This window comes from Micromys minutus, assembly GCF_963924665.1.
Source record: "Micromys minutus genome assembly, chromosome: 29".
Classification (NCBI taxonomy): domain Eukaryota; kingdom Metazoa; phylum Chordata; class Mammalia; order Rodentia; family Muridae; genus Micromys; species Micromys minutus.
The window spans coordinates 14,390,468-14,414,666 of NC_137964.1; the positions used below are offsets into that span (position 1 = coordinate 14,390,468).

The following is a 24,199-nucleotide window of genomic DNA, read 5'->3' on the forward strand; positions in this document are numbered from 1 at the left end:
GTGAATGTTAAAAAAAGAAATGGCTAGCAATGTCGGAAAGAACTTGAGACCCTAGAATACCAATTGCATCCGAGCACGCTAGTTATCACAGGAGGGAGGGTCCAAAGCAAAATCCATGAATGCAGTATTTTGAACAAAGACAATGTGTTGTGGTTGGGGATGTAGCTTCATTGGAAGAGTATTTGCCTAGCTTGCAGAAATCTGAGTTCTTCAGCACTCCATAAACCCGGTGTACTAGTATTTGCCTTTTATCCCACACTTGGGAACAAGAAGCAGGAAGATCAGAAATTCAAGGTATTCTTAGACTACATTGCGAGTTCCAGGGCAGTCTAGTCCCTGAAAAGGTTTTGTGTGTGTGTGTGTGTGTGTCTTGCACCAATTATGGTGGCATATTTCTTTAATCCTAGCACTTGGGAAGCAGAGACCGGTGGATTTCTCTTAAATTTGAGGACAGCCTGGTGCAGTCAGCATGCTCCAGGCCAGAGAAGGCTACATAGACTTCTGCCTCAAAAAACCCTGCTTTTTTGCATATGTATTTATGTGTGTTTGTATGTCATGCATAAGTGTGTGTGTACATTTGTGTGGGGGCCAGATGTTGATGTCTGTTGATTTTCTTTTTTCTTTTTAAATATCTATTTATTCATTTTATGCCTGTGAGTACACTGTAGCTGTCTTCATACACACCAGCAGAGGGCATCAGATCCCATTACACATGGTTGTGAGCCACCATGTGGTTGCTAGGACCTCTGGTTAAGAGCCAGTGCTCTTAGCTGCCGAGCCATTTCACCAGCCCCAGTATACGTGATTTTGAAAAGCTGGTCATTAGGGAACAGCGAACAGTGAAGTCCTATGGACCCTTCTGGTCCATTTTCTCCAATTAAATTCTCAAACCCACAGATATAACCAGGAATTGATATATATGACATTGATACCTTCTACATAATTTACCGTTAAAACATATCTTGTAGGGTAACATTTGGATTAGACATGCTTCACTAAAAAAGGATTGTTCCTGAGATGCACGGTAGGTTGCCTAGTCCCCACATCAACAGTAAGCCTGTAAGCTCCATGATGGGCCAGCCTGCACTAACCCCATTGCACTCCAGCTGCCTGGCCTCACAATTCCAGCTCTGTCTTCATTACAAGGACCCTTGAAGGACACAGGCAATGACAGAAGCAGACAGACATAGACAGACAGACACACTGGCTGACTATCTCTGGTGAGGAACTATGTCCAGTCAGAGCAGAGAGGACTCACTTCCTTCCCTTTTGCCCTTTTCTGAGAACTGGCATTCATTCAGTTCTGGGCAGTGTGGTGGGGAGTGCTGGCCTCTCTGCCATCTACAGATAAAGCTGTCTGGGTTCTTGTCTGCTTGTTGTGCTGGTTACTCTGTGTGTGTGTGTGTGTGTGTGTGTCTGTGTGTGTGTGTGTGTGTGTGTGTGTGTGTCTGTGTGTACTCAATACAGAACCTGGGAAGAGGTTCCACTCCTGAGCAGGTGGGTCTGGGCTGTATAAGAAAGATAACTGAACAACAGGAAGCATTTCTCCATGGCCTCTGCTTCCCTTCTAGCCCCCAGGAGATCCTGCCTTGCCTCACCTCAGTGACCACCTGTCATATGGAAGCATAAACCAAATAAATTCTTTCCTCTCTAAGTTGTTTTGGGTCTCCAACAAACAACAGAAAAACAAACCAGAATATTTAGTTTGGTTTGGTCCTTTGAGACAGGATCTCAGTGTGAAAGTAACTTGCTTTGAACTTCCTAGGTAGTCTAGGCTGGCCTCGAACTCATGACCATCCTGCCTCAATCTTCCCAGTGCTGGGATCACAAGCATCCATTATCACTCCTAGGATGACAGTTTCTCTTCAGAAGCATTTCAGGGCTGGGTGAATGGCTCAGTGAGTGAAGTGTTTGGTGAATGATATTAATTTCTCTCCACATGTGTGTGAATATGCACATGTGTGTGAGTGTCTATTGCATGCACATGTTTACAGTTATGTAAATGCATGTACAGGCAAGAAGTTGACATCAGTGAGTCTCACTCATTTTCCAACTTCCCCCAGTCAGCGTTTCCAGTGAATTTTTATTAGTCATTGGATTATGATTCTGGGTCCATAAGCCCATGGTACCCACATAAAAGCCAAGCATGGCACTGTGCATATTTAACCCCAGCGTTGAAGACTTAGAGGCTTGCTAGTTAACCAGTCTAGCTGAATTAGCCAGCTCCTGATTTAGTGAGAAAGCGGATCTTCACAGCAGAAGCTGGGTGCTTACTAATAGTCACACTGAGCTCCTCACTCTACCCCAAGAGGCATCTTTAGGAGTCAACACCATGACTGATGGTATCCAGACTAAACAACTATAAGAATGACCGTTTGGATAATCACATTCCAACTGGGACCAGACCGGAAACCGCTGACATAAGACATGTCATCCATTTACTACATCCCCAGGTAGTAAAGAGGGACCTGGGCACAAGATAGTCCCTATCCTGGGATCCAGAATCATAATACAACAATTAATAAAATCTCACTAGGAAAGTAGGTGGGAGAAGTTGGAGATTGACAGAGAAAGGCACCTGTTGTTAACTTGCCTCTGATTGCACCTATACCAACACACACAAAAATGTGCATAGAATATACACACACACACACACACATTTACACATGCACACACATACATTTACACATGCACACACATACACATTTCACTCATATTTTACATGGATTTGTTTGTATAGAGACTCATTTCCTGTCCAGATCCATGGGTGAGGGTGGGGTACATGCTTTAATACTCCTCTGAAGGCTAGAATCCAACCGGTAGGAACTGGTCCTTTTTCTTCGCTACTTGGGTCCAGGAAATAGGATTTAGGTCATCAGATTTGGCAGCAAGCTCCTGAATGAGCTGGGCCATCTTGCTGGCCTCAGAAGACTTTTGTTCCACTTAATCTTCCCACAGGTCTTATCGCAAGATTAGACGACAAACTTTAGGACCTGGCTAAGCACTATAGAAGAAACAATTAGAAACAGGCCCTGCTAGTGAATGTAGGTGGCCAAGGGCAGCTGCCTGAAGGTTAGAGTCCGATTCTGGTTCCAGCCTCTCCGCTTCCTGGTCAGCCATGACACAAACAGGCTCAGCTCTACATGTCTGCAGCTATCTTGTCCCCCACAATGCACTGCAATTATGTGAAACCACAAGCATGAATAAAATCTTTCTTTGAGTTATTTCTGTCTGGGATTGTGGCTACAGGGAAGCGAAGGTAAGTGCCTCAGTCAATAAGGAAGTAAGAGAGGGAAGCCAGTGACAACCCCTGCTGGGTCACTCCAAGATCGATTTTCCTCTAGCCAAGTTAAGGAGGAAAAGTGCATACAGCCATCCCTTACCCTAGTGGGTACGTAGCCCAGTCTGAAGCCAACAGGAGTGTGAAGGAGGACAGCAGGCAGGAAACAGAACTCAGGGGAGTGGGATGGATCATAGAGGAGGGAGGGGTGAGTTGAGGACGTAGAGTCCTGGCTGTACTTGCAGGGGTGGAGCCTGAGAAGACAGAGCAGAACATATTTAAACCACTTGGTAGTTGCTGTGACAAAACACTAAGACAAAAGCAACTTCAAAGAGGAAGTATTTAATTGGGCTTACAGTTTCAGAGCATTAGAGTCCATGATGGAGGAGCAAAGGCAGGAGCAGCTGAGAGACCACATCTTGGTTAGCAAAGAGGAGGCAGAAGAGAGAACACACTGGGAACAGAGCAGGTGTTTTTCAAATCTCATAGTCCACCCCACAGTGGCACACCTCCTCCAATGAGGCCACACCTCCTAATCCTTCCCAACCAGTTCCACCAACTGAGGACCAAGTATACAAACAGTTGATCCTATGGAGGAGCATTCACATTCAACAACCCCAGAGCATTTATTTAGGTTTGACTATGTCATACATAGATATGTGTGCATGCCATATTTATCCAGATGCCTACCAAGGTCAGAAGAGGCCATTTTCTGGAGCTGGGGTTACAGGCAGTTATGAGCTTCCCAAAGTTCTCAAGAGCAGCACATGCTTATAATTGCTGAGCCATCTTTCTCACCCCACCTCTCTCTCTCTCTGTCTCTCTTTCTCTCTCTCTCTCTCTCTCTCTCTCTCTCTCTCTCTCTGAAGACAGGCTCTCACTATGCAGCCATGGCTGATCTAGAACTTACTGGCTGAACTCTATTTCATGTAGCTCTGTCTCCCAAGAATTGGGATTACCCACATGCTGAACATGAGCTGTATTTTATTTTTTTAAGATTTATTTTTATTTCATGTATGTGAGTATACTGTCACTCTCTTCAGACACACCAGAAAAGGGCATCAGATCCCTTTACAAATGGTTGTAAGACACCATTTGATTGCTGGGAATTGAACTCTGGAAGAGCAGCCAGTGATCTTAACCACTGAGCCATCTCCCCAGCCCTCATGAGCTGTATTTTAACAAGCCCACTACTTGGTTGTCCTGAACAGTACAGTTTAATTTGTGATTACTTTAGTTTGTGTAATGCTAGAAATTAACCCTAGGGCATGCACAAGAAAGGATTACTGCTGAGCTACCACCACAGTCATCCCCAGCCACTCACTGGAGGATTCTATGCAGGGGCTCTACTACTGAACCATGCCCCCAGCCCCTCACTGGGGGATTCTAGGCAGGGGCTCTACCACTGAGCCATGCCCCCAGCCCTTCACTGGGGGATTCTAGGCAGGGGCTCTACTACTGAACCATGTCCCCAGCCCCTCACTGGGGGATTCTAGGCAGGGGCTCTACCACTGAGCCACACCCCCAGTCCCTCTCTGGGAAACTCTAGGCAAGTACTCTAGCATGGAGCTCTACCCCTAACTCCATCCTATAGTTTAAGAACCTTTGCTAATTTGAGCCCCAAGCATGTTATTTATACCTCGAAGCCTCTCTCACATGGGTCCTTCAATGTGTGATGGAATCACTTTTAAAACTGTTATGTCTAAATTCCACCTCTGGGATTCTGACTTAAGTAGTCCAGACTGACTGCTCCGGATGGGGAGATTTTTCCATAGCTGCTCTGTGCCTGATGCTCATCCAAGCTTGAGAAGCAGCTGGGAGGTATTATGCAAGGGTAACAGCAAGTGTAGGTAAGGGGGATATTCTGTTGACCAGGTGCTGACTTGGGTAGGTGGGGGCTTAGTCAACCAGCTTCAGGAACAAGGTGTCTCAGGTAGCTGGGAAAGAGAGAGGACTTAAAGACATCTAGTTGGCACAAGTGTCTTGGTGCTGGCTTCTGTTCTGGGGATTGTAGAAAAGGAGATCTTTTATTCCGGGATGAGAGATCAAGAAAATAGAAATCGTGGATTCTTTATTGTTACTAGTGAGGGAGCCCCGCAGCATCCTGGCAGAGCAGGCGACATAGTGGCACAGGGATACAGGCCGAGACAGAGGAGGGACCCAGTGGCAAGCCAAAGGCCGACATACTTTATACCACAGCAAGGGGGTAAATTGATTGATGAAGACAAGTCAAGGAAGAAGCTGCTGAACTGGGACAGAGACTGTAAGGGAGAAAGAAGGGGAGGGCCAGCCAAGAGTTCTCAAGCCTTGGGGAGAGCACTTTAAGAACCTAGAGAGAGCAAGATGTGTGCCTGAGAATATCTGGGTTTTGCAAGGGGCGGGCAGTGGGTAACACATGGATTCAGTAGGCACAGAATGAGTGCAGGGGTGCACTTAGTGAAAGAGCCAGGAAGGAGCTGCTAAGACATCGGAGTCTCAGGGAGCAGGAAGAACAGAATAGAGAAAGCTAATGCACACATGGAGGGGGAACCATCAATAAGGGGACCCAGTGCCAAGAAGGTTATTTTTGTTTGTTTGCTGTGTGTGTGTGTAGGGGGAGGGAGTATGTGTGTGTGTGTATGTGTGTGTGTGTGTGTGTGTGTGTGTGTTTGTGCATGCATGTGAGGCACTGGATTCTCGGGCTGGAGTAACAGGTGGCTGTGAACCCTGACCAGAGAGCTGGGGACTGAACCTGGTCCTTTGAAAGAACATCAACTGCCTAGCTATTTCTTTAACCCCTGGTTTGCTCTTTGAGAGAGCATCTCATGTAGACACATTGGTGTCCGACTCACTACTTCTCATCTAAGGGTGACATTGAACTCTCCAGTCTCCTGCCTCTACCTCCCAAACACTGAGATAATAGGTTTGAAATGGGCCCAGTGTATGTGGTCCTGTGAGTACACCTCAGGACCTCGGGGGTGTTAGGCAAGCACTCTACCTACTGAGCTACGTCCCCAACCCCTTGCTTTTTGTTGTCGTTTTGTTTTGTTGCTTTCTCAAGACAGGGTTTCTCTGTATAGCTCTGTCCTGGAACTAACTCTGTAGATGAGGCTGGCCTTGAACTCACAGAGATCTCCCTTCCTCTCTGCCTGCTGAGTGCTGGGATTAAAGACCTGTGCCACCACTGCAGTTGTTGTTATGGGATGATGATGATGATGATGATGATGATGATGATGATGATGATGATGGCGGCTCTTGTGCCAGGTCCCCAAGGAGACCAGCAGATGTCATTAGATCTGGAGCAGGTGAAACTGAACTCATCTGGTCCTTTGGAAGAACAGGAAGCACACTTAACCACTGAACCATCTCAATCTCTCCAGATCCTTCCCGCCTTTTATCCCAGGTTATCCCAGGGTAGCCTTGAACTCACAAGCTACCTCCAACTCATATCCTTCTGCTTCAGCCTCCTATTAGATCACACCTGTGTTCCATCAAGGCCAGTAAGGGGGTATTTTATGAAGGAACCTTCTGGAAGGAGATGGGTCTGGGAGAAAAAGGATGTAAGCCAGTATGGCAATATATGCCTTTCCTCTCAGCACTCAGGAAGCAGAGGCAAGTGGATCTCTGTGAGTTCAAGACCAGCCTGATCTACAGAGAAAGTTCCAAAGCCTGCCAAGACTATCCATAGGGAGATGTTTGGCGACAGAGAGCATCAGACACGGGCATCACTTACCCCATGGCAGAGAGGTGTGTTAATTTCCTGCTTCTGTGATAAAATGCTACAATCAAAGCAACTTATTTAAAAAAGAAACAGTTTATTTTGGTTTATGTTTCCAGAGGGTTGAGTCCATCAAGACAGGGAGGCATGACAGCAGGGGCAGGAACAGTAGCGACAGGAAGTTGAAAATTCACATCCTCAAAGACAAGCAGGAAGCAGAGAGGGGGTGGGGAGAAAACAGGGTTTATTTCCTGCACACACTTGCCAACATTCACCTTTCTTGGACCACTGAGTCAGGCTTTGACATCCTTCTGAGCCTCACAAGAGAATGTCTTTGCTATTCCCATGAGGCCATGGCACCGGGGTTCTAAACATGGCTGTGGACATACCAACCACATACATGCACTCTGGACCTCACTCTGTCTAAAGGAAGGAAGGAAGGAGCAGCTTCATATCTGGTGCTATGAGGAAAGCTGTTATCTCTGCTGTGTGCAAACCTTCTGATGTGCCTGCTTTACTGCTACCCAAAGTCACTCAGTGGTACCCAAGGTGAACATTGGTGGAACTGAACTTTAGTTTTGCACTGGAACCTTCTGACAAGGGGTATGTTTCCTAGTTCCCACCCTGACCCCCACTACAGAGTAAAAATTCCTGAAACGACGTTTTTTAGATGTATTCGTTTACTTATTAGAAGTTGTGGCTTGAACGTGGGGCCTCAACACCTTTAATCCCACCACTAAGGAGGTAGAGGCAAACAGATCTCAGTGAGTTTGAAGCCAGCCTTTTCTACATACTGAGTTCCAGGACAACCAGTGCTCTACCTACATGGTGTGACCCTGTCTTAAGGGGAAAAATACATACATACATAATACATACTTATATACATACATACATACATAATACATACATACTTACATACAAAATACAATATACATACATACATACAATCATACATATATATCTCTATCCAAGATTGGAGCTGGGAGATGGTTCAGTCATTCAAGAGCAGACTTACAACCAAAATCTAAAAGCCAGGAGTGGTAACCCCATTGTTGGGGTGGTAAAGACAAGCAGATCTCAGGCGTTTATTCATCAGCCAGCCTAGCCAAACTGGTGAATTCTAGGCTCAATCAAGAGCCCTGTCTCAAGGAATAAGGCAGAGGGGCTACTGAGATGGCTCAGCTAGTAAAGGCACTTGCTACCCAAGTTGATAACCTGAGCTTATTCCTCATCAAATGGTGGAAGGAGAGAACTGTTTCCTAGAACGTTATCCTCTGGCCTCCACATGTATGACATTTGCATGCATGCATACACATATAAATAAATGTAACTTAAAATATTTTTAGACAGAGGTGAGAAGATCTGCTTGTTTAAAACCAGCCTGATCTACATAGCAAGTTCTAGGACAGGCAAGAATAAAAAAACAAATCCCCCAAATATATATATATATCTGTGTGTGTGTGTGTGTGTGTGTACTGGGCCTTACTATATGCCCCTGGCTGGCCTGGGACTCTGTATGTAGAGCAGGCTGGTCTTACTCATAAAAACCTGTCTCTGCCTCCCAAGTACTGGGATTAAAAGTATGCACCACCACACCCAGTCCGAAAATATATTTTGAAGCATTTTAAATGCAAGGCAGACAACACTGAGGAGGGTATCCACCCACATCAGCCGCTGACCTCCACACAAGCACAGGCAAGCACATCTGCACACAAGCAAATTGAAAAGTACTCAAAGGGCTGGGCGATGGTGGTACATGCCTTTAATCCCAACATTCCAGAGGAAGGGGTGGGTGGATCTCTGAGTTTAAGGCCAGCCTGGTTTATCCAGTAAGTTCCAGGATAGCCAGGGCTACACAGAGAAACCCTGTCTTGAAAAAAACAAAAATAACAAAAACACTCAAAGGTTATTCATGACCCACAGGGTCCTCTATAACGCCACCTTTCACTGCTGCCAGTTCTGTGACCCACACTGAGACACACTGCCAGTCATGCCAACACCCTTGCAAACAGTTTTTGCTTTTATTGATCAAGAACTTTTTTTTTTTAATAAAACCCACATACGCGCACACACACATGTACATTCATGCAAGATGCCTGCCAGGCTCCGGCTAACCCTTGCCCTGATCTCTCCTGGCATCAGACCTCAGTGGCCTCACCGAGGAAGCCACCCTGTGGCTCCCTATATCACTAGTGCAGGGGCAAAGAGAAGGAATCTCCTGCTCTGCCTCCTGCTCAGCAACTCGCGGTGGTGCCGCCCTTTATCCAAAGTCGGATTGGTGAGGAAACAGACATCTCTCATCAGAGATCCTGCTTAGGTCTCCAGTGCCCCAGCTGCTAATGCGTTTGGGGTCCTTTGTTATTAAAGGAAGGTCCAAAGTTGGGGTATGAGTCACCAGGGATCACAGCATTAGCAACAGTGCAGGGATGAAGCTAGGTTCGTCTCCATCCCCAAGGAGGTGGTGAGTGGAACACTTGGAACCTTGCAGACCTGCAGGGAAAGGGCCAGCCAGAATCCAGAGAGGCGTGTCCACAAGTTGTCCCTGGAGCTTGGGAACCTTTACCAGGATTATAATGGTCTGCCCAGGGTACCCTCTGTGACTGCTCTTGTGGCTTGCTCAGGCACCAGGCTCGGGTCAGTAAGGATGCTGGTGGAAGTGCTGAGCTGACGAAGGGAATTCAAGACAGCTGCAAAAGAAGGTGAGACACTCTGGTGGTTTGAATATGTTTGGCCCAGGGAGGCCTTGGTAGAGGAAGTGAGTCACTGTGGGGGTGGGCTTAGAGACTCTCCTCCTGGCTGCCTGAGGACAGTGTTTCTGGCTTCCTTTGGATGAAGATGGAGAACTCTCAGCTCCTCCTGCACCATGCCTGCTTTCTGGATGCTGCTTTCTGCCTTGATGATAATGGAGCGCACCTCTGAAACTGTAAGCCAGCCCCAGTGAAATGTTCTTTATAAGACTTACCTTGGTCTTGGTGTCTCTTCACAGCAATGGAGATCCTAACTAAGACAGATGTCTCTAAGGTTACGGATGAAGTCAAGAACATGGAATAAATACTAGATAGCTAAATGGGTGGCCCTTTCCTAGGACCTTTTCCTTAAGTGATTTAGAGTCTGAAGAACCATTCAGGATGGGACATGGTGGAATAGCCTCAACCCTAGGCTGTATTCAAGACAGACTAGACTTGGAGGCCAAAAGGGCTCAGTTTGTGTGTATGTACATGTATATTGTGTGCATGTGTATGTCACTGGAGACTGAACTCAGTGTCATATATATATAAATGATGTAAATGCTCTTCTGCTGAGCCATATCTTAGCCCCTCACTGGGGGATTCTAGGCAGGGGCTCTACCACTGAGCCACGCCCCCAGCCCCTCACTGGGGGATTCTAGGCAGGGGCTCTACCACTGAGCCACGCCCCCGGATTCCAGGCTAGTGCTCTACAAAGCCCCGCAATTTAGTGGCAGGAAGGTGTCTCACATACTTGGCCGGAGAGCAGGCAGGGAACAGTACTGTTCCAGCCAGGCCAGTGAGGTCTGGCGGAGGCTGTGCAAGCTTGCAGTAGACACCATCCCATTGAAGGACTCAAATAAAGGTCGGATGAGGATGCTGAACTGGATTTGGAGTCAAGGAGCACAACAGTGGTCCAGACAGCATCCCACCACTTCACATAGAACTATGACACCTGACCCAAGCCAGGGCCAAGAAAGGTCTGTCACAGTTGAACTCTGCCCCCTCTCTCCCACCAAGGATTATCCACTCATCTCTCTGTCTCTCAGCCCCTTTCCTTAGTCCCTCCAGAACCCTCATTCTGTATTAGTCTGATCTACATCTCTAAGCTCAGTCAAGGACTTGAACCCATAATCCCAGCCATTTAGGAGGCTGAGGCAGGAGTATCATGAGTTCCAGGCAAGCCAGGACAACTTAGTGAGAATTTACCTCAAAATAAAAAGCTAAAAGAGGGCTCATGTTCCATCTCTAGTGTGGAAAAACAAACACAACTTGACCCTGAATCCAGGGAAGAGCGGATGCTCTGCCTTCTAAAGGCCTCAAAGGACTTAGACTTTAGATCCTTCCAGACTGCCTTCAGGGACATCCCCAACCTCCTCTCCCTACTTGCTCCCTCTCAGCTCCTAGTCCCAGTTGTCACGCATTCTTGTAATCCCATGATCCGACAGAAGAGGGCAGAACCAAAGCCCATTCCCTGGGGCTCTACAGCTCAGCCTGTGGTCTGAGACCTAGCCAGGACTGACTGTAGCAACAGCAACCCCACTGTCCTCAGGCCATCTGTCCAAATAAGGATACTACCCAGAACTTCCAGTTGTGCAACGTGCGGGTCCGGACATAGTCATCAAACATTTCCCGCATCTGGTCAAAGCGCTGATGTGTGATGGGCACCCCGGTAGCCGGTAGCTGCTGCTGGCACAAGCTAGGAACGTGAAGAGCCCCAGTTCAGGGAATGTAGACACGTCTCCTTTACCCTAGCCCCTGAGTACTTCTGCTGTTGTGGTTTTGTTTTTTAAGGTGCTGAGGATAAAACCCAGTTTTTACATATGGTATGGAAGCACCTTAGGACAAACCACTGGGGCTCCTCAGTGGAGGATTTGGGGCAGTCACTCCATCACTGAGCCACGCCCCCAAACCCTTACTGGCAGATACTTAGGATAGCTCTCTTTCACTGAGCCACGCCCCCAAACCCTTACCGTGCTCTCACTGAGCCTCGCCTTCATCACTTCCCTGAAGTATTCTAGGCAGGTGAGGTACCTCAGAGCTACACCTCTAACAAAGGTGTTTTTCCATACTAGAGATGAAGGTGAGTTCCGTCCCAGCCCTCTTTTAACCCCCACCCCTTCCCGCGCTTCAGGTTTCTAGGCTGGGCTTCACCCCAGCTTACTTGATGGCAGCATTGAGCTCTTCTATTTCATCCCGCAGCTGCTGCGCCTCCTCCTGCATGGCCGCCCGCTCCTGCTGCAGCATCAGGATGTACTCCGCCGTCTTCTGAAGCGTGGTTGCTTTGCTCACCTGCGAGCGCCACCAATGTGGGCCTCTGTGCTGGCAGGCCCTGGGATCTGGTGTTGGGTGTTGGTCCAAGGAGGGGCTCCATGACTCTAAGGGAGTGTGCATTTCTGGCTGGGGGCTCACCTTGAGGCTGGGCTGGGCACTGAGCGTGCTGACAAGTCCGTGCAGAGTGTCGAATCCTAGCTTAATATTGAAACGCCTCTTCTGCTCCGCGGAGATGTGTGTGATACGTCGGTTCTCCATCTTAGAACGCAGAAAATTCGGTGAGTCTAAGTAGGAGGGCTGGGGAAGGATTGAAAGCCAGTTGCTTGGGGGTCGGGGGATGGTACATACCTTGTTGTTGTCTACACGACCACGGCTTAGGACAGTTTGAGGGGGAGACAGGTGGACACTCAGTGGCCCCGGGGGTTGTATGGAGTTGAGATCCCCTGATAGTCGCCGCTCACTGCCTGTGGCAGGGACAGACCCACAGACAGACCGACACACAAGGGAGAAAGTCCCCTTGCCCTGACCCCACTCACAGCTCCCTCCCTCCATTCCCTCCCTCCATCCCCTAAGACCCATAATCCCTCTAGCCCCTATTTACCGCTAGATGCTGGAGGTGAGAGCCGCTCTGCTTTGGGGACAACCAGGGACCTGGGAGGAGCCAATGTGGCTGGGCCTGGAGGTGGCCTAGGTGGTGTAGGGGCCGGGATTGGGGGGAAAAACGCACGGGCACGGGGGATTTCAGAGACTACATCCTGCTGGGATAGAGGACAGAGAGTTGGAGTAAAGACCCTGGACTGACCCTTGCCTCCCAGGGCCCGTCATCTTACCGGGGACTCTGGAGGCCGGAGGAGGGTGCTGGGCACAGTCGGAGGTTCCAGTGCTTGCTCAGGCTTGGCTGGATACAGGCAGGACTATGAGGACCACTAGACTGGCCCAATCAAGTCCATCACCAACTAAGACCCCTTCTTGTTCCCCAGCAGCCCACACACCCCTATCAGACACATAGCTCCTACCCCTAACATCATTCCGTCTTCTCTGTTCCCTAAGACCACCTTGAAACCCCAGCCCACCCCCCTTCCAGAGTCACTCCCTCCCAGAACCTCACCCATTCGCCTCTGCCATCTCACCTGCCCTGAGAAGCTGTGTAAGGCAGGGGTTGTTGTCTCTGGCAGTAGCAGTGGTGGTGGGGTTGGCAGAGGCCAAGGTGGGTGGACTGGCTTTTCGTCCCCCAGGGGATGGGGAGGAGGGCTTGCATCTGGGCTGTACACCCTGAGGCACGGTGAAATGAGACCCAAAGACGGGCTCCAGGTACCCATGGGGCAGATGGTCTATGGGGAAAGGGGCAGGGCCAGGGCCAGGCTGTGGGGTAGGAACAAAGGTTGTGGATGCAGGAAGTGTAGACACTCCTGGAGCAGGAGGGACTGTGGTGAAGGGGAATCTGGCAGAGAAGAGAGTCTCTTCTGGCATCAAAGCGGGAGGTGGAGCCATTGTGGGGAAGGGAGTGGGGGTGCAGGGCTCTAAGCCATGCATCTTGACAGGGGTGGGATATGGAAGGAGAGGAGTCGGTACAGGAGCAGGTGGGATCTTGGTCTTAGGGTCTTCAGGAAGAAGAAATTCAGAGCTCAAAAAGGTACTGGGATCCAAGGGCCCAGAGCAGCTGTTTCGAGCCTAGGGAAAGGTAGGAGGAGACAGGGTAATACTCAGAGAGCAGGGGAGGGAACCACCTTCTTCCAGTCTCCAGGAAGCCTCTATTCTGGTTATGCATTGGACTGAGCATGGAGGAGAACTGATCTGTATACATGCACACACACATGCGTACATATATGCACACATGCACACATTAGAAATTACAACCTAATGTACAACTGTAGCCTAGAATTACCCTTTTGCACAAATTAGGTACTGCACAGAGCATCAGTCTTTTAGATGATACGTGATCTATTTGCCCACCAAATACTCTGTCCAATACAGCTACTAATCTAGTCTTCATTTATCTAGCCATCCATCTATCCATCTACTAATTATAGGCTATTTATCCTTCCACATATCTATTCTTTATCCACCAAAACACATTCACCTTTCTTCTTATTCATTCATCCTTATTCATCCATGCATCCCACCATCTACCCACCCACCCACCTACCCATCCACCCACCCACCCACACATCCATCCACCCATCTATGTGCCCAGCCTCACTGACTTACCCATTGATCTATGTATTATCTATCCATCCATCCATCCATCCATCCATCCATCCATCCATCCATCCAACCATCCATCCATCCATCCATCTATCCATCCACCTGTCCATCCATTCATCTTTTGCACCCATTTACCAACTTGTTCTCTGATCTATGAACTCCCTCAGCTTTCTACTTCGACCCCAGCTGGGATGGTTCATCTGGATTGTCAACTTGATAGGACTGAGGAAAGTCTAGGAGTTGGGTGAGGCACACTGGTGTTTCTTTGAGGGCTTTTCCAGAGGGGATAGACTAAGAGGGTGGGGTGTGCTAGTTAAATTCCATTGTCAATGCGATTTAGTTAAGAAATGGGTAGGGCATTAGTGAAACACACCTCTTGGTTACATCTCTGAGGAAGTGTCCAGAGAAGGCTAACTGGGAGAAAAGACTCACCCTGGGTGTGGGCAGAGCCATGCCATGGGGGTGGGATCCCAGACTGAATAAAAAGTGGGCCGACATGTTGGCTCAGAAACGTAAAGCTCTTGCCGCCAACCTCGATGGGTTGAATTTGATCACAGGGACTCACATAAGGAAAAGGAGAGGACCAACTCCTGAAGGTTATTCTCTGACCTCCACATGGGCGCCCGCATACACAGACATGGTAAGGTCACTCAGTGGGTAGAACACTGACCACCAAGCCTTGACTTGAGTTCCGTGTCTGGGACCCACGTGGTACAATGGTGCAAGGAGAAAAATGCTATGTTCCACTTGTTCTCTGATGTCCACACACATGCCATGCCATGCATGCCCCTCTATGACTGTAACACACACACACACACACTCCTCCTCTTCCCCTTCCTTGTTGTCATCATCATCAAATGAAAGCCAGCCAGCCAGGTATCAGCCTTCTCCCCTCCACTCCTGCCTCCTCATGGTACTGCTCTCGTGCCTTCTCCACTGTATCCCTCAAGCCAAGATCCAAAAGTAGCCTGTCCATAAGTTGCTTAAACCAGGTATCTTGTCATAGCAAAGACAGAAGTAACTAATATGGGGGAAGACACACCATGAATGTTCAGCTCATAGTCTAGGGGGTCCAAATGGAATAATAGGGGAGGGGAAGCCATCCAGTAAAGCCATCTCCCTACCCTCAACCTCTCTGTCTTTCCTTCCTAGTTTCTCTGCTCTGTTACACCTTCTCCCCCAGGACGGACTAGAACCTCTGAAGGCATGAGTAGAGTAACTCCTTACCTGGGGTTGTTTTTCTGAGTGTGGCCCAGTGATAAGACTTGTTCCAGCTCCAGCTGACAGGCGGTGAGTTATTTTACCAAGAGATCCAACCATCTGAACTCTATTGTCCCATCCACCCATCCACACTCTGCCTATTCAACCTACATTTATTTACCACCAATGTAACAAATCGCTCATCCATTCACAAAGCCGCGCATCACTGGGACATCCACCCACCAGTTCATTCACCAGTTCTAACCCAGCCCATTCTACTTTACATTCACTCACCCACAGATATACACACTACTGTCTACAGTGATCTTTCTGTTTACTGCTGCATGTCTCTCTGTATTCTCACTCACTTACTGGGCAACCATTTATTGGATGATACTCTGGTTGTGGAAACGATTAGGAACAGAGAATGCGATAGTAGAGGAGAGAGACCCCTCAAGATCAGCTACAAAAGTACCCGAAAAGTTCAATGATAGGAGGAAAAGGCCCTGTGGTGGTTAGGTTTACCTGTCAACGTGACAACCTAGAACCAAGAGTTCTCACAGGGAGAGTTTCAGTAAGAAACTACCAACACTGGGTTGGTTGGTCTATAGGCATGTCTATTGGAGACTGTCTTGTCAGAAGTCGGGTGATATGGAAAGACCCTATCCACCATGGATGGCACCATTCCCTAGGCATAGAATCCTGAACTGTGTAATAGAGGAATGGAGCTGAACATAAATAATCGAGTAGGTGAGCATACGCACAACCATTTCTCTCTGCCCCTGACTGTAGATGTGTGGCCGCTGAGGTTCCTGCCTTATCTTCCCCACAAGCATGGGCTGTAACGTGGGGTTGCAAGCTAACATAAACCCCTTTCTCTCCCTAAGTTGCTTTTTCCTCGGGGTATTTTAGTACAACAACAGAAATGAAACTAGAACAGACACTTAACAGTGGCAGGGAAATGACTTCTGAATTGGGCACAGGAGTTAGTGAAACAAGATGCCAACTCACAGTTGTCTGAACACACAACCATCCCGTTTCCATGTACACATTCCTGGTCCTCCCCATCTGCCCTTTCCTTGGTTTGCCATTCACTAAGACTCGGAATAGTAGGCAGGTATGGGTGGTGTATGCCTTTAATGGCTGTACTCAGCAGGCAGAGGCAGGTTGATCTGTATAAATTCAAGGCCATCAGGCCCTGAGACCCTGTCTCAAAAACAAACAAAAAGAACTAAAAACTTGCCTCTGGATTGTACCATTCTGTGCATCTTCTGCCGTCCCCTACCCACCCCTCTCATTCAATTCATGTATTTCTGCTTTGAGGAGTTTTCTTTCTCTGCTCCCTACATTCTCCTGGGGTCTCTGTCTGGTTGGCCTCTAATACCTCCTGGCGCCAGGCAGAGCCAGATAAACTCACCTGTAGGCGTGTATTCCCTGAGAGAGGGGGCATCCCCGAGGAGGAGGAAGAGGAGGCTGGAGATGGCATCTCTGGGCCCAGGATCCCACCGTTGAAGAGGGAGTCAGCCATGGGGCCAAAGTTGGGGGGCTCCAGGAAGTTTGAAGATGTGGGCGTCTGAGGGGCACGGTAATTGGTGAAGAAATCTGTAATTGGGACACAGAGGGTAGCAAATGACATCAAGAACTTGAATGGTGGATAGACACAGTCCCCACACTGGAGAGGTCAGATTGGGACTCGGAGAGGTGGAAGCCTTCTATAAGACATCGTGAAAGAGTTCCTGTCACGCTCGGGGGAAGCTGAGGTACAGAAGGGTAGGATGGACCTAGGGAAATGGTGAGGGACTAAGTGTGCGGGGACCCTAGAAGCTGCTCACCCATTGAGTCCCACTTCTATATCACTTCCCCTCCCTGTGTCTGCTCCTCCTTTTAGCTCTGTTGGCATTCTAGAAAGAAGGGGTCATAGAGAGGCCCTGGGAAGGAACAAGGTGGGGTACAGGGGAGTTGCCCCAGTGCGTCAGGGATGAATCAAGGGTGAACAGGTTCATGAGGTCAGTAGGTCAGGGAGAAGTCAGACTTGCTGAAAGATCAGTAAACTGAAGCTGTACAGAGTGAAGCTTTCCTTGGCTGACATTTGAGAGACAGAGAATGGGCCCAGAGTTGGGGTGTGAGTGACAGGGAGCTAGGAACCCTGAAAAGTTTATGGAGAGGCGGGCTAGGCAGCCAGATTGTTTAGGGTTGTGAGTTGTGTAAGTTCTGGGCTATTCTGGTTTTGGGAAGCAAGCTGCTCATGTCCTAACCACATCCCGGGCTGGGGCGACACCCGCCTACCCTCTCCCTTCCGGGCACCTTTCTCTGACCCTAGCCAGCCTGTGTCCTGTGCCCAAGGCCTCCTGGGCCAGTCAGAGCAGACCCCACCATGGTACCTCCTCACAAGGTTTGGTGGGCTACAGCCTTCCAACCTTTTCCTCCAGAATCCCCAGCCAGGAGAGCTGGTCAGACCTTTCTGACATAAACCACTTAAACACCATGTTAGTTAGGGAAAGACACAGGGTCAGGGTATGTGTATCTATGTGGTGTGTGTATGCCTATGCGGTATGTATATTTATGTATATATGTATGTGGAGAATGTATATAGAAGTACAGCAGGTGTATATATGTATGTGCATGTGTGTATATCCATGTGTGAAAATATGTACACATATGAAAATGTACATATATGTAAACATACATATATATGATATGTACATGTGTATATACATATATATATATATACATGTAAGTCTCTAAAAATGTAGGTGAGCATATTTAGGGTATAGATATGTATGTTGTCATGTGGGTTCATGTGTTATGTATGTGTATAAAACATTTGTGTGCAGTGGTGCATGTGTAAGAATGTGTGTGAGCGTGCATATGTGTTAATGTGTGGCACGTGTGAATATTTGTGTGGGTATTTGTCTCAGGTGGTTCTGCCTGGCCAGAAGATCAGACAGGTTCTGAGCACCAGTCCACAGTGACATGAAGCTGTGTACCTCTCTGGATCTCTGTCCCTCGGATGTGACTAAACGCACCTGGCATGCTCACATCTCTCTCAGTATCAGAAGTAGTTTGACACTGTCCTGTGTGTCTTACAAAGGGATCTGGAGAGGGACCAGAAAGGGGTCACCAGAGTCCCATCCCTTTCGGCCCTTGTCAGTAAGCCATTTGGAGCCCAGGATTAGAGCATAGGCCTGTAACAAACCAAGCCATCATGCCAGGGCCCGAGACTACTCCTTTACCGTGAGCTGTCCACACCTGTTTCTTTCAGCCTCCAGAGATCCTCCCCACCCCGTTCCCAGCGTCCCATCAAACCCTAGTCCTTCAGTGGCCTGGTCCCTACACTGACCAGCCACAATCTTTGCCCCTGAACCTGCCCTCCCCCAACCTCCTGCCTCTGTAGAATTGTGTGCCTTCAACAGGGTTTCCAGAAAGACAGAATGGAAAGGCTGGTGGCTCAAGGCTCTCCCAGAGCATGGCCAGCTTGAGAGGGTCACTGTAACCACCTGTTGTGGGAGAGCCACGCTTGCCCCCAATCAGCTGCCACCTAGGATTGATTGACACGTTACTGCAAACTCCAACCCAACCACATTTTGCCCAGAGCCTGGGTGGGCACAGCTGAGCTCCTACCTGTGGTGGGGGTCTGAGGGCCAAGAGGGAGCTGCTCTCCTGGGGGGCTAGTCGGCTTCCAGGGCACTGCCATCAACACTTCTGCCCCTGGCAGACCCCACCCTCCCAGGACTATGGCCGGGGAGGTGGGGATGGGGGTGGTTCCTCATTCCCTAGTGCCCGCCCCATAGGCCTCCCCTCTTGAATGACAGACCCAGGACCCCGTGGGGAAGAAGCTGGGAGGGGATATGTCACTCGAATGAAGCTTCTCTCTCAAAGACTATCTTTTTCAGGCTTGGGTGAGATATCCTGATATCCTCCTGAGCCCCAACATTTAGGGAGCTTTTAAGGTTTGCAAATAAATCCCTTTGAGAAGCAAGCAAGAAATACACACAGTGCTGGGTGGTGGTGGTGGTGGTGAATGCACTTAGGCAGAGGCAGAGAGGCAGTCAGATCTCTGAGTTCCTGGAATGAGTTCCAGGACAGCCAAGGCTACACAAAGAAATCCTGTTTCACAAACAAAACAAAACAAAACAAAAAACAAAACAAAACAAAAAAAAACCCAACCAAACAAAACCCTAAAAACTAAAACATAATAAATTTTAAAAAAAGAAAAGAAATAAAGACAGAGAAATGCATGCAAGCAAGACCACAGTGTGGGGGAAGGAAGACCCTATAGGAAAACAGGAAGCAAGTTGTATTATGACTCACACTTGGTATCCAGACACCCAGGAGACTGAGACAGAAGGATCAAGAGTTCGAGGTCAGCCTGGGCTTTGTGCTGGGGATGGGGGGAGAACGAATGGAGAGTAGGGGAGGGGATGGGAGAGGAAAAGGGAGAGAGCATGCTCTAGGCATGGTGATACCCACTTCTAATCCTTTAGTTCCCATACTCAGGAGGATCAGCGTTCAGGGGCAGCTTGGCTACACAGCAAGTTCAAGACCAGCCTGGACTGGACTGGCTAAGGCTCATATCCTTGTTACCTAGTTAGTTTTAACTGTCAACCTGACAATTTTCTAGGGTAACCTGAGGAGGGGACGGAACTGAGGGATTGCTTAGATCAATCTGGCCAGTTGTCTAGTCTGTTGGGGATTATCTTGATAATTGATGTAGGAGATAGTTACATGTTTTATGTCTACCTGATACAAGTTAGAATCATCCGAGGGGAGGGAGCTTCAACTGAGTGGATGCCTCCATAAGATCAGGATACATTTTGCTAATTGGTGATTGATGGGGAAGGATTCAGTCCACTATGGGTGGTGCCATTCCTAGGCTGGTGGCCTTGGGTTCTATTAGAAAGTGGGCAGAACAAGCCAAGGGAAGCAAGCCAGTAAGCAGCACCCTTCCATGGCCTCTGCACCAGCTCCTGCTTCCAGGTTCCTGTCCTGACTTCTTTCATTGATGGGCTGTGATGTGGAAGTGTAAGCTGAATTAACCCTTTCCTCCCCGACTTTCTGTTGGTCATGGTGTTTCATCACAGCAATAGGATCCCTGACTAGTAGTCCTCGAAAGCAGCATTCTTCATTCTTCCAAGTTTCCTGTCCTGACTTCCCTCAGTGATGGACTGTAACCTTTAAGGTGAGACAGGAGTGGGGAGGGAAGAGGGAGACATGGTATCTAGAAACAGCCGGACACATCAGAAACTCAGTAGCCCGAGAAAAGAGAAGTCTGAGAAAACCCGCCACTTTTCAAAAATGCTTTAAAACAAAACAAAACAAAACAAACAAAACAACCCACTCCCCAAACCTTGATGCTTCTAAGCTGGGCGTAGTACCGTCTGCCTTTAACCTCAGCATTTGGGAGACAGAGGCAGGCAGACTTCTGTGAGCTTGAGATCAGTCTAGTCTACACAGTGAGTTCCAGAACAACCAGAGCTACATAGTGAGACCCCGCCTCAAAAATAGACAAGAGATTTGACACTTCAAATTCTCTTGTCAGTCACAGTGGCTTATGAAGTGTTTGGGATTGAACTCAAGGATTCATTCTCTCATGCCAGAATATAAAGGATGTGTGGTAGGGTACCCAACTAGAAGCCCTCAATGAGGGGCTGGGGGTGTAGCTCAGTGGTAGAGCTCATGCCTAGAATCCTCCAATGAGGGGCCAGGGGCGTGGCTCGGCGGTGGAGCACCTGTTTAGAATCCTCCAATGAGGGGCCAGGGGCGTGGCTCGGCGGTGGAGCACCTGCCTAGTAGGCACAATCCTTGAGTTCCAATGGTACAAATAAAACACATTCTCATATATTCTCTCTCTCTCTCTCTCTCTCTCTCAAGTTAAAGCACCACCGCATAAAGCCTGCACAAATCTTTACAGTCTCCTAGAGTTTTTGTTTTCTTGACAGAATAGACCGTTCACTGGGCGGAGTATATAGCTTAGTGGTAGGGTGCATGACTGGTACCCGTAATGCTTTGAATTCGGTGCCCAGAACCACAAGAGAAAGAAGGAAAGAAAGAAAGAAAGAAAGAAAGAAAGAAAAAAGAGAAAGAAAGGAAGGAAAAAAGAAAGAAGGAAGGAAGGAAAGAAAGAAAGAAAGAGAAAGGAAGGAAGGAAGGAAGAAAGAAAGAGGGAAGGAGGAAGGAAGAGGGGTAGGGGAGGTAGAGTGGTTTTCTTAACCTGACCCATTCAGGATGCCTTCTGCCTGGGGTGGGGGGAGAACCTGTCCCACCTGATATCTCCATGAAGTCATCCAGGCTGGGCTGCAGGGGTGTCAGGTCTGGCTGGATCATGTCAGCATTGCCGACATAAGCTGAAGGGACAACGGCGAGGTTGAAAGCTGCAGGCTGGGAAGACGTTTCAGCCCTCTTCCCCCTCACTCCCCCATTCACTCCTCACCATCCTCTGGGGGCAGCTGCAGGGATGAGGGGCTGGGCTGTGTCATGGTAAAGAGTGTGTCGGAGATATCGGACAGGAAGCAATCCAGGTCGAGAAGCTGCCGGCCCCCAGGCTCCTCCTCGGAGCCCCCGAGCAGCACAGGCACCACGCTGGAGAACAGCTGTTCGCACCATCGCTCTGGTGGCGGCCACCCACCTTCCACCTGGCAGGACACAGAGGTCACTGCCCCGGTCTTACACGTTATCCCTTGCCCCGGGAAGAAGTGGCTCCCCACCCCGGCTAGAAAGCCTCTCTAAACGACACCACCCCTCCCTTTCCCTGGAGAGCCTGGTTCTCTGTCTAAAAGGCCATTCTATTAGTCTCTAACACTCCCTGGAGGAAGAGGAGGGGGCACCAATAGTCTGTATTGTTCTCTAACCTATAGTTTGGCTTTTTGATTAAGAGTTTCTTGCTGGTCAGAAACTCATTATATAGACGAGGCTGACCAGGCTGGCTTCAACTCACAAAGACCCAGCTACCTCCGCCTTCCAAGTTTTAGGATTAAAAACATGCACAAGCCCAGGCGATGGCGGCGGCAGTGTTGGAGGCATTGGCACCTTAGGCGTTGGCGGTGGTGGCGGTAGCAGCCAGAGCAGGTATATCTTTAATCCAAGCACTCAGGAGGCAGAGACAGCGGGATCTCTGAGTTTGAGGTCAGCCTGGTCTACAGACCGAGTTCCAGGACAGCCCGGGCTACACAAGGGGCTCAGGGAAACAAACAAACAAAAAAAACCAAAACCAAAAACAAAGAAAGCATCACATCTTGCTGGCTTTGATTTTTTTGAGGTGGTTTCACGTAGCCCAGCCAGTACTCCGTGTAGTAGAGTATACCTGTGTTCCTACTACCTCTGTCTCCTCTAGCGGTGGCACTGTTGGTATGCACTATCAAGCCAAGTTTTGCTCTTGAAGGCAGGGTCCTCAAGCTGGCCTCAAAGTTCCTGAGCTGCCCTTAAGTTTGAAATCCTCTGGCCTCAGCAGATTCCTGGCTTTCTTTATCTGAGCTCTTCTGAGTGAGACCTCTATCTTCTGGACCCTTGCCCCCTAGGCCTCCCACTACCTGCTTGCTTTTCTTAAGACAAGGAGGTCTCTGCAGCCCACACTGGCGCTGGAGTCACTATTCAACGCAGGCTGGCCTGGAACTCACTGCCATCCTCCTGCCTCACAACTGGATCTTCTCCAAAAGAGAAAGTTGCAGCGATCACCCACACCCAACTTGGAGACCACTCCCATTTTTCTCACATCCCGGTCACCTCGTCTAGACCCCCGCCCCTGGTCAGCCAGGCAGACATTTTCCATTGTCCAGTTTCCCCCTTCTTAGGTGCCCTTCTCTGATAAACTTAATGAACACTCACTCACCTGCTTGGGAACCAGGAAATCCCCTTCCCTGCTGGACTTACGGAGCTATAGAGACACAAAATTGTACACTGGATCCCTCAGTCCCAGAGTCAGCCACCCTCCACCCACATCCATTGGCCTATTTCCCCAGGCCCCGCCCCTTTTCACCACCCAGGTAGAGCAAGAGGCGGGGCCTGGAAAACCCTGTGGAGCTGCTAGGCTGAGACTAATGGGGGTGACTCAAAGGCATGGGTTAGGGTGGGGTCCCGCGATCCCCTCCAGAGCTTTTAAGACCCAAGGTGACTCTGCCCCTGCTAGTTTCACTCACTCGCTTCTTGTGATAGATTCTCCACTTGTGGTATTCGCGCATTACCACCTCGATGCGCCGCTTCCAGTAATTACCCTCTAGGACGACAGCCTGGGGAAAGGCAGGCATCAGGGCTCAGTGCGAAGGGTGACACTCCAGATGGTCGATCTTCCCAAACCCCATCTCGGCACCCAATCCCCACCGCGGGAGGGAACCTCTGGATGGGTAAGCGGATAAGTGGGCAGCCCATCCTCCAGCTACCTCAGGTTTGCGGTGCTCATACGCTTCAGACCCCTGCAGAGGGGTCACAAAGCCACACACTGGGCTCTTCCTCCGTTGCACATCTGAGGGAAGAAGGGAAGATCAGGTCAGGGGCACCCAGACCTCTCATCCTCTACCCAGCGAGACCGGAAGTCAACGCCACACTTTATAATCCTGCCCGACACTTATCTTTTTTTCAGACATTGGTCCTTTGCTGGTCTCAAACTCATTAGGTAGCTAAAGTCCTTCTGCCTCAGCCTCCCAAGAGCACCGACATGTCCATTTTATGCAGTGTTGGCGAAGGAACCTAGGGCTTCCTGCATGCTAGAAACACTACCCACTGAGCCACCTCACCCTTTCCTCCCTGCCTCCTACTACTGAATGACACCTCAATCTCTCTCACTGGGAGATTCTAGGCACTCTACCGCTGAGCCACACTGCCATC

At 49.1% G+C, this 24,199-nt stretch overlaps 1 protein-coding gene across 3 annotated transcripts in view; it reads right to left on the minus strand.

Moving 5' to 3' along the window:
* Positions 1–7,054: 7,054 nt before the first annotated feature.
* The window catches only part of MLXIPL (MLX interacting protein like), a 31,293-nt gene continuing 14,148 nt past the window's right edge, over positions 7,055–24,199 (minus strand). The window contains exons 3-17 of one of the 3 annotated variants that reach the window (XM_080940824.1): positions 23,755–23,837; positions 23,515–23,604; positions 23,208–23,252; positions 21,813–22,014; positions 21,646–21,726; positions 16,800–16,984; positions 13,108–13,648; positions 12,808–12,875; positions 12,579–12,732; positions 12,326–12,441; positions 12,116–12,235; positions 11,868–11,995; positions 11,279–11,402; positions 10,458–10,587; positions 7,055–9,664 (exon numbers count right to left, since the gene is read on the minus strand). In XM_080940824.1, coding sequence (XP_080796950.1) covers positions 9,546–9,664; positions 10,458–10,587; positions 11,279–11,402; positions 11,868–11,995; positions 12,116–12,235; positions 12,326–12,441; positions 12,579–12,732; positions 12,808–12,875; positions 13,108–13,648; positions 16,800–16,984; positions 21,646–21,726; positions 21,813–22,014; positions 23,208–23,252; positions 23,515–23,604; positions 23,755–23,837 — 2,186 coding nt within the window. In that variant the 3' untranslated portion in view covers positions 7,055–9,545. Of the gene's footprint in view, positions 9,665–10,457; positions 10,588–11,278; positions 11,403–11,867; positions 12,236–12,325; positions 12,442–12,578; positions 12,736–12,807; positions 12,876–13,107; positions 13,649–16,799; positions 16,985–21,645; positions 21,727–21,812; positions 22,015–23,207; positions 23,253–23,514; positions 23,605–23,754; positions 23,838–24,199 lie in introns of all 3 variants that reach the window. The other 2 variants (XM_080940823.1, XM_080940822.1) reach the window with 2 other exon arrangements.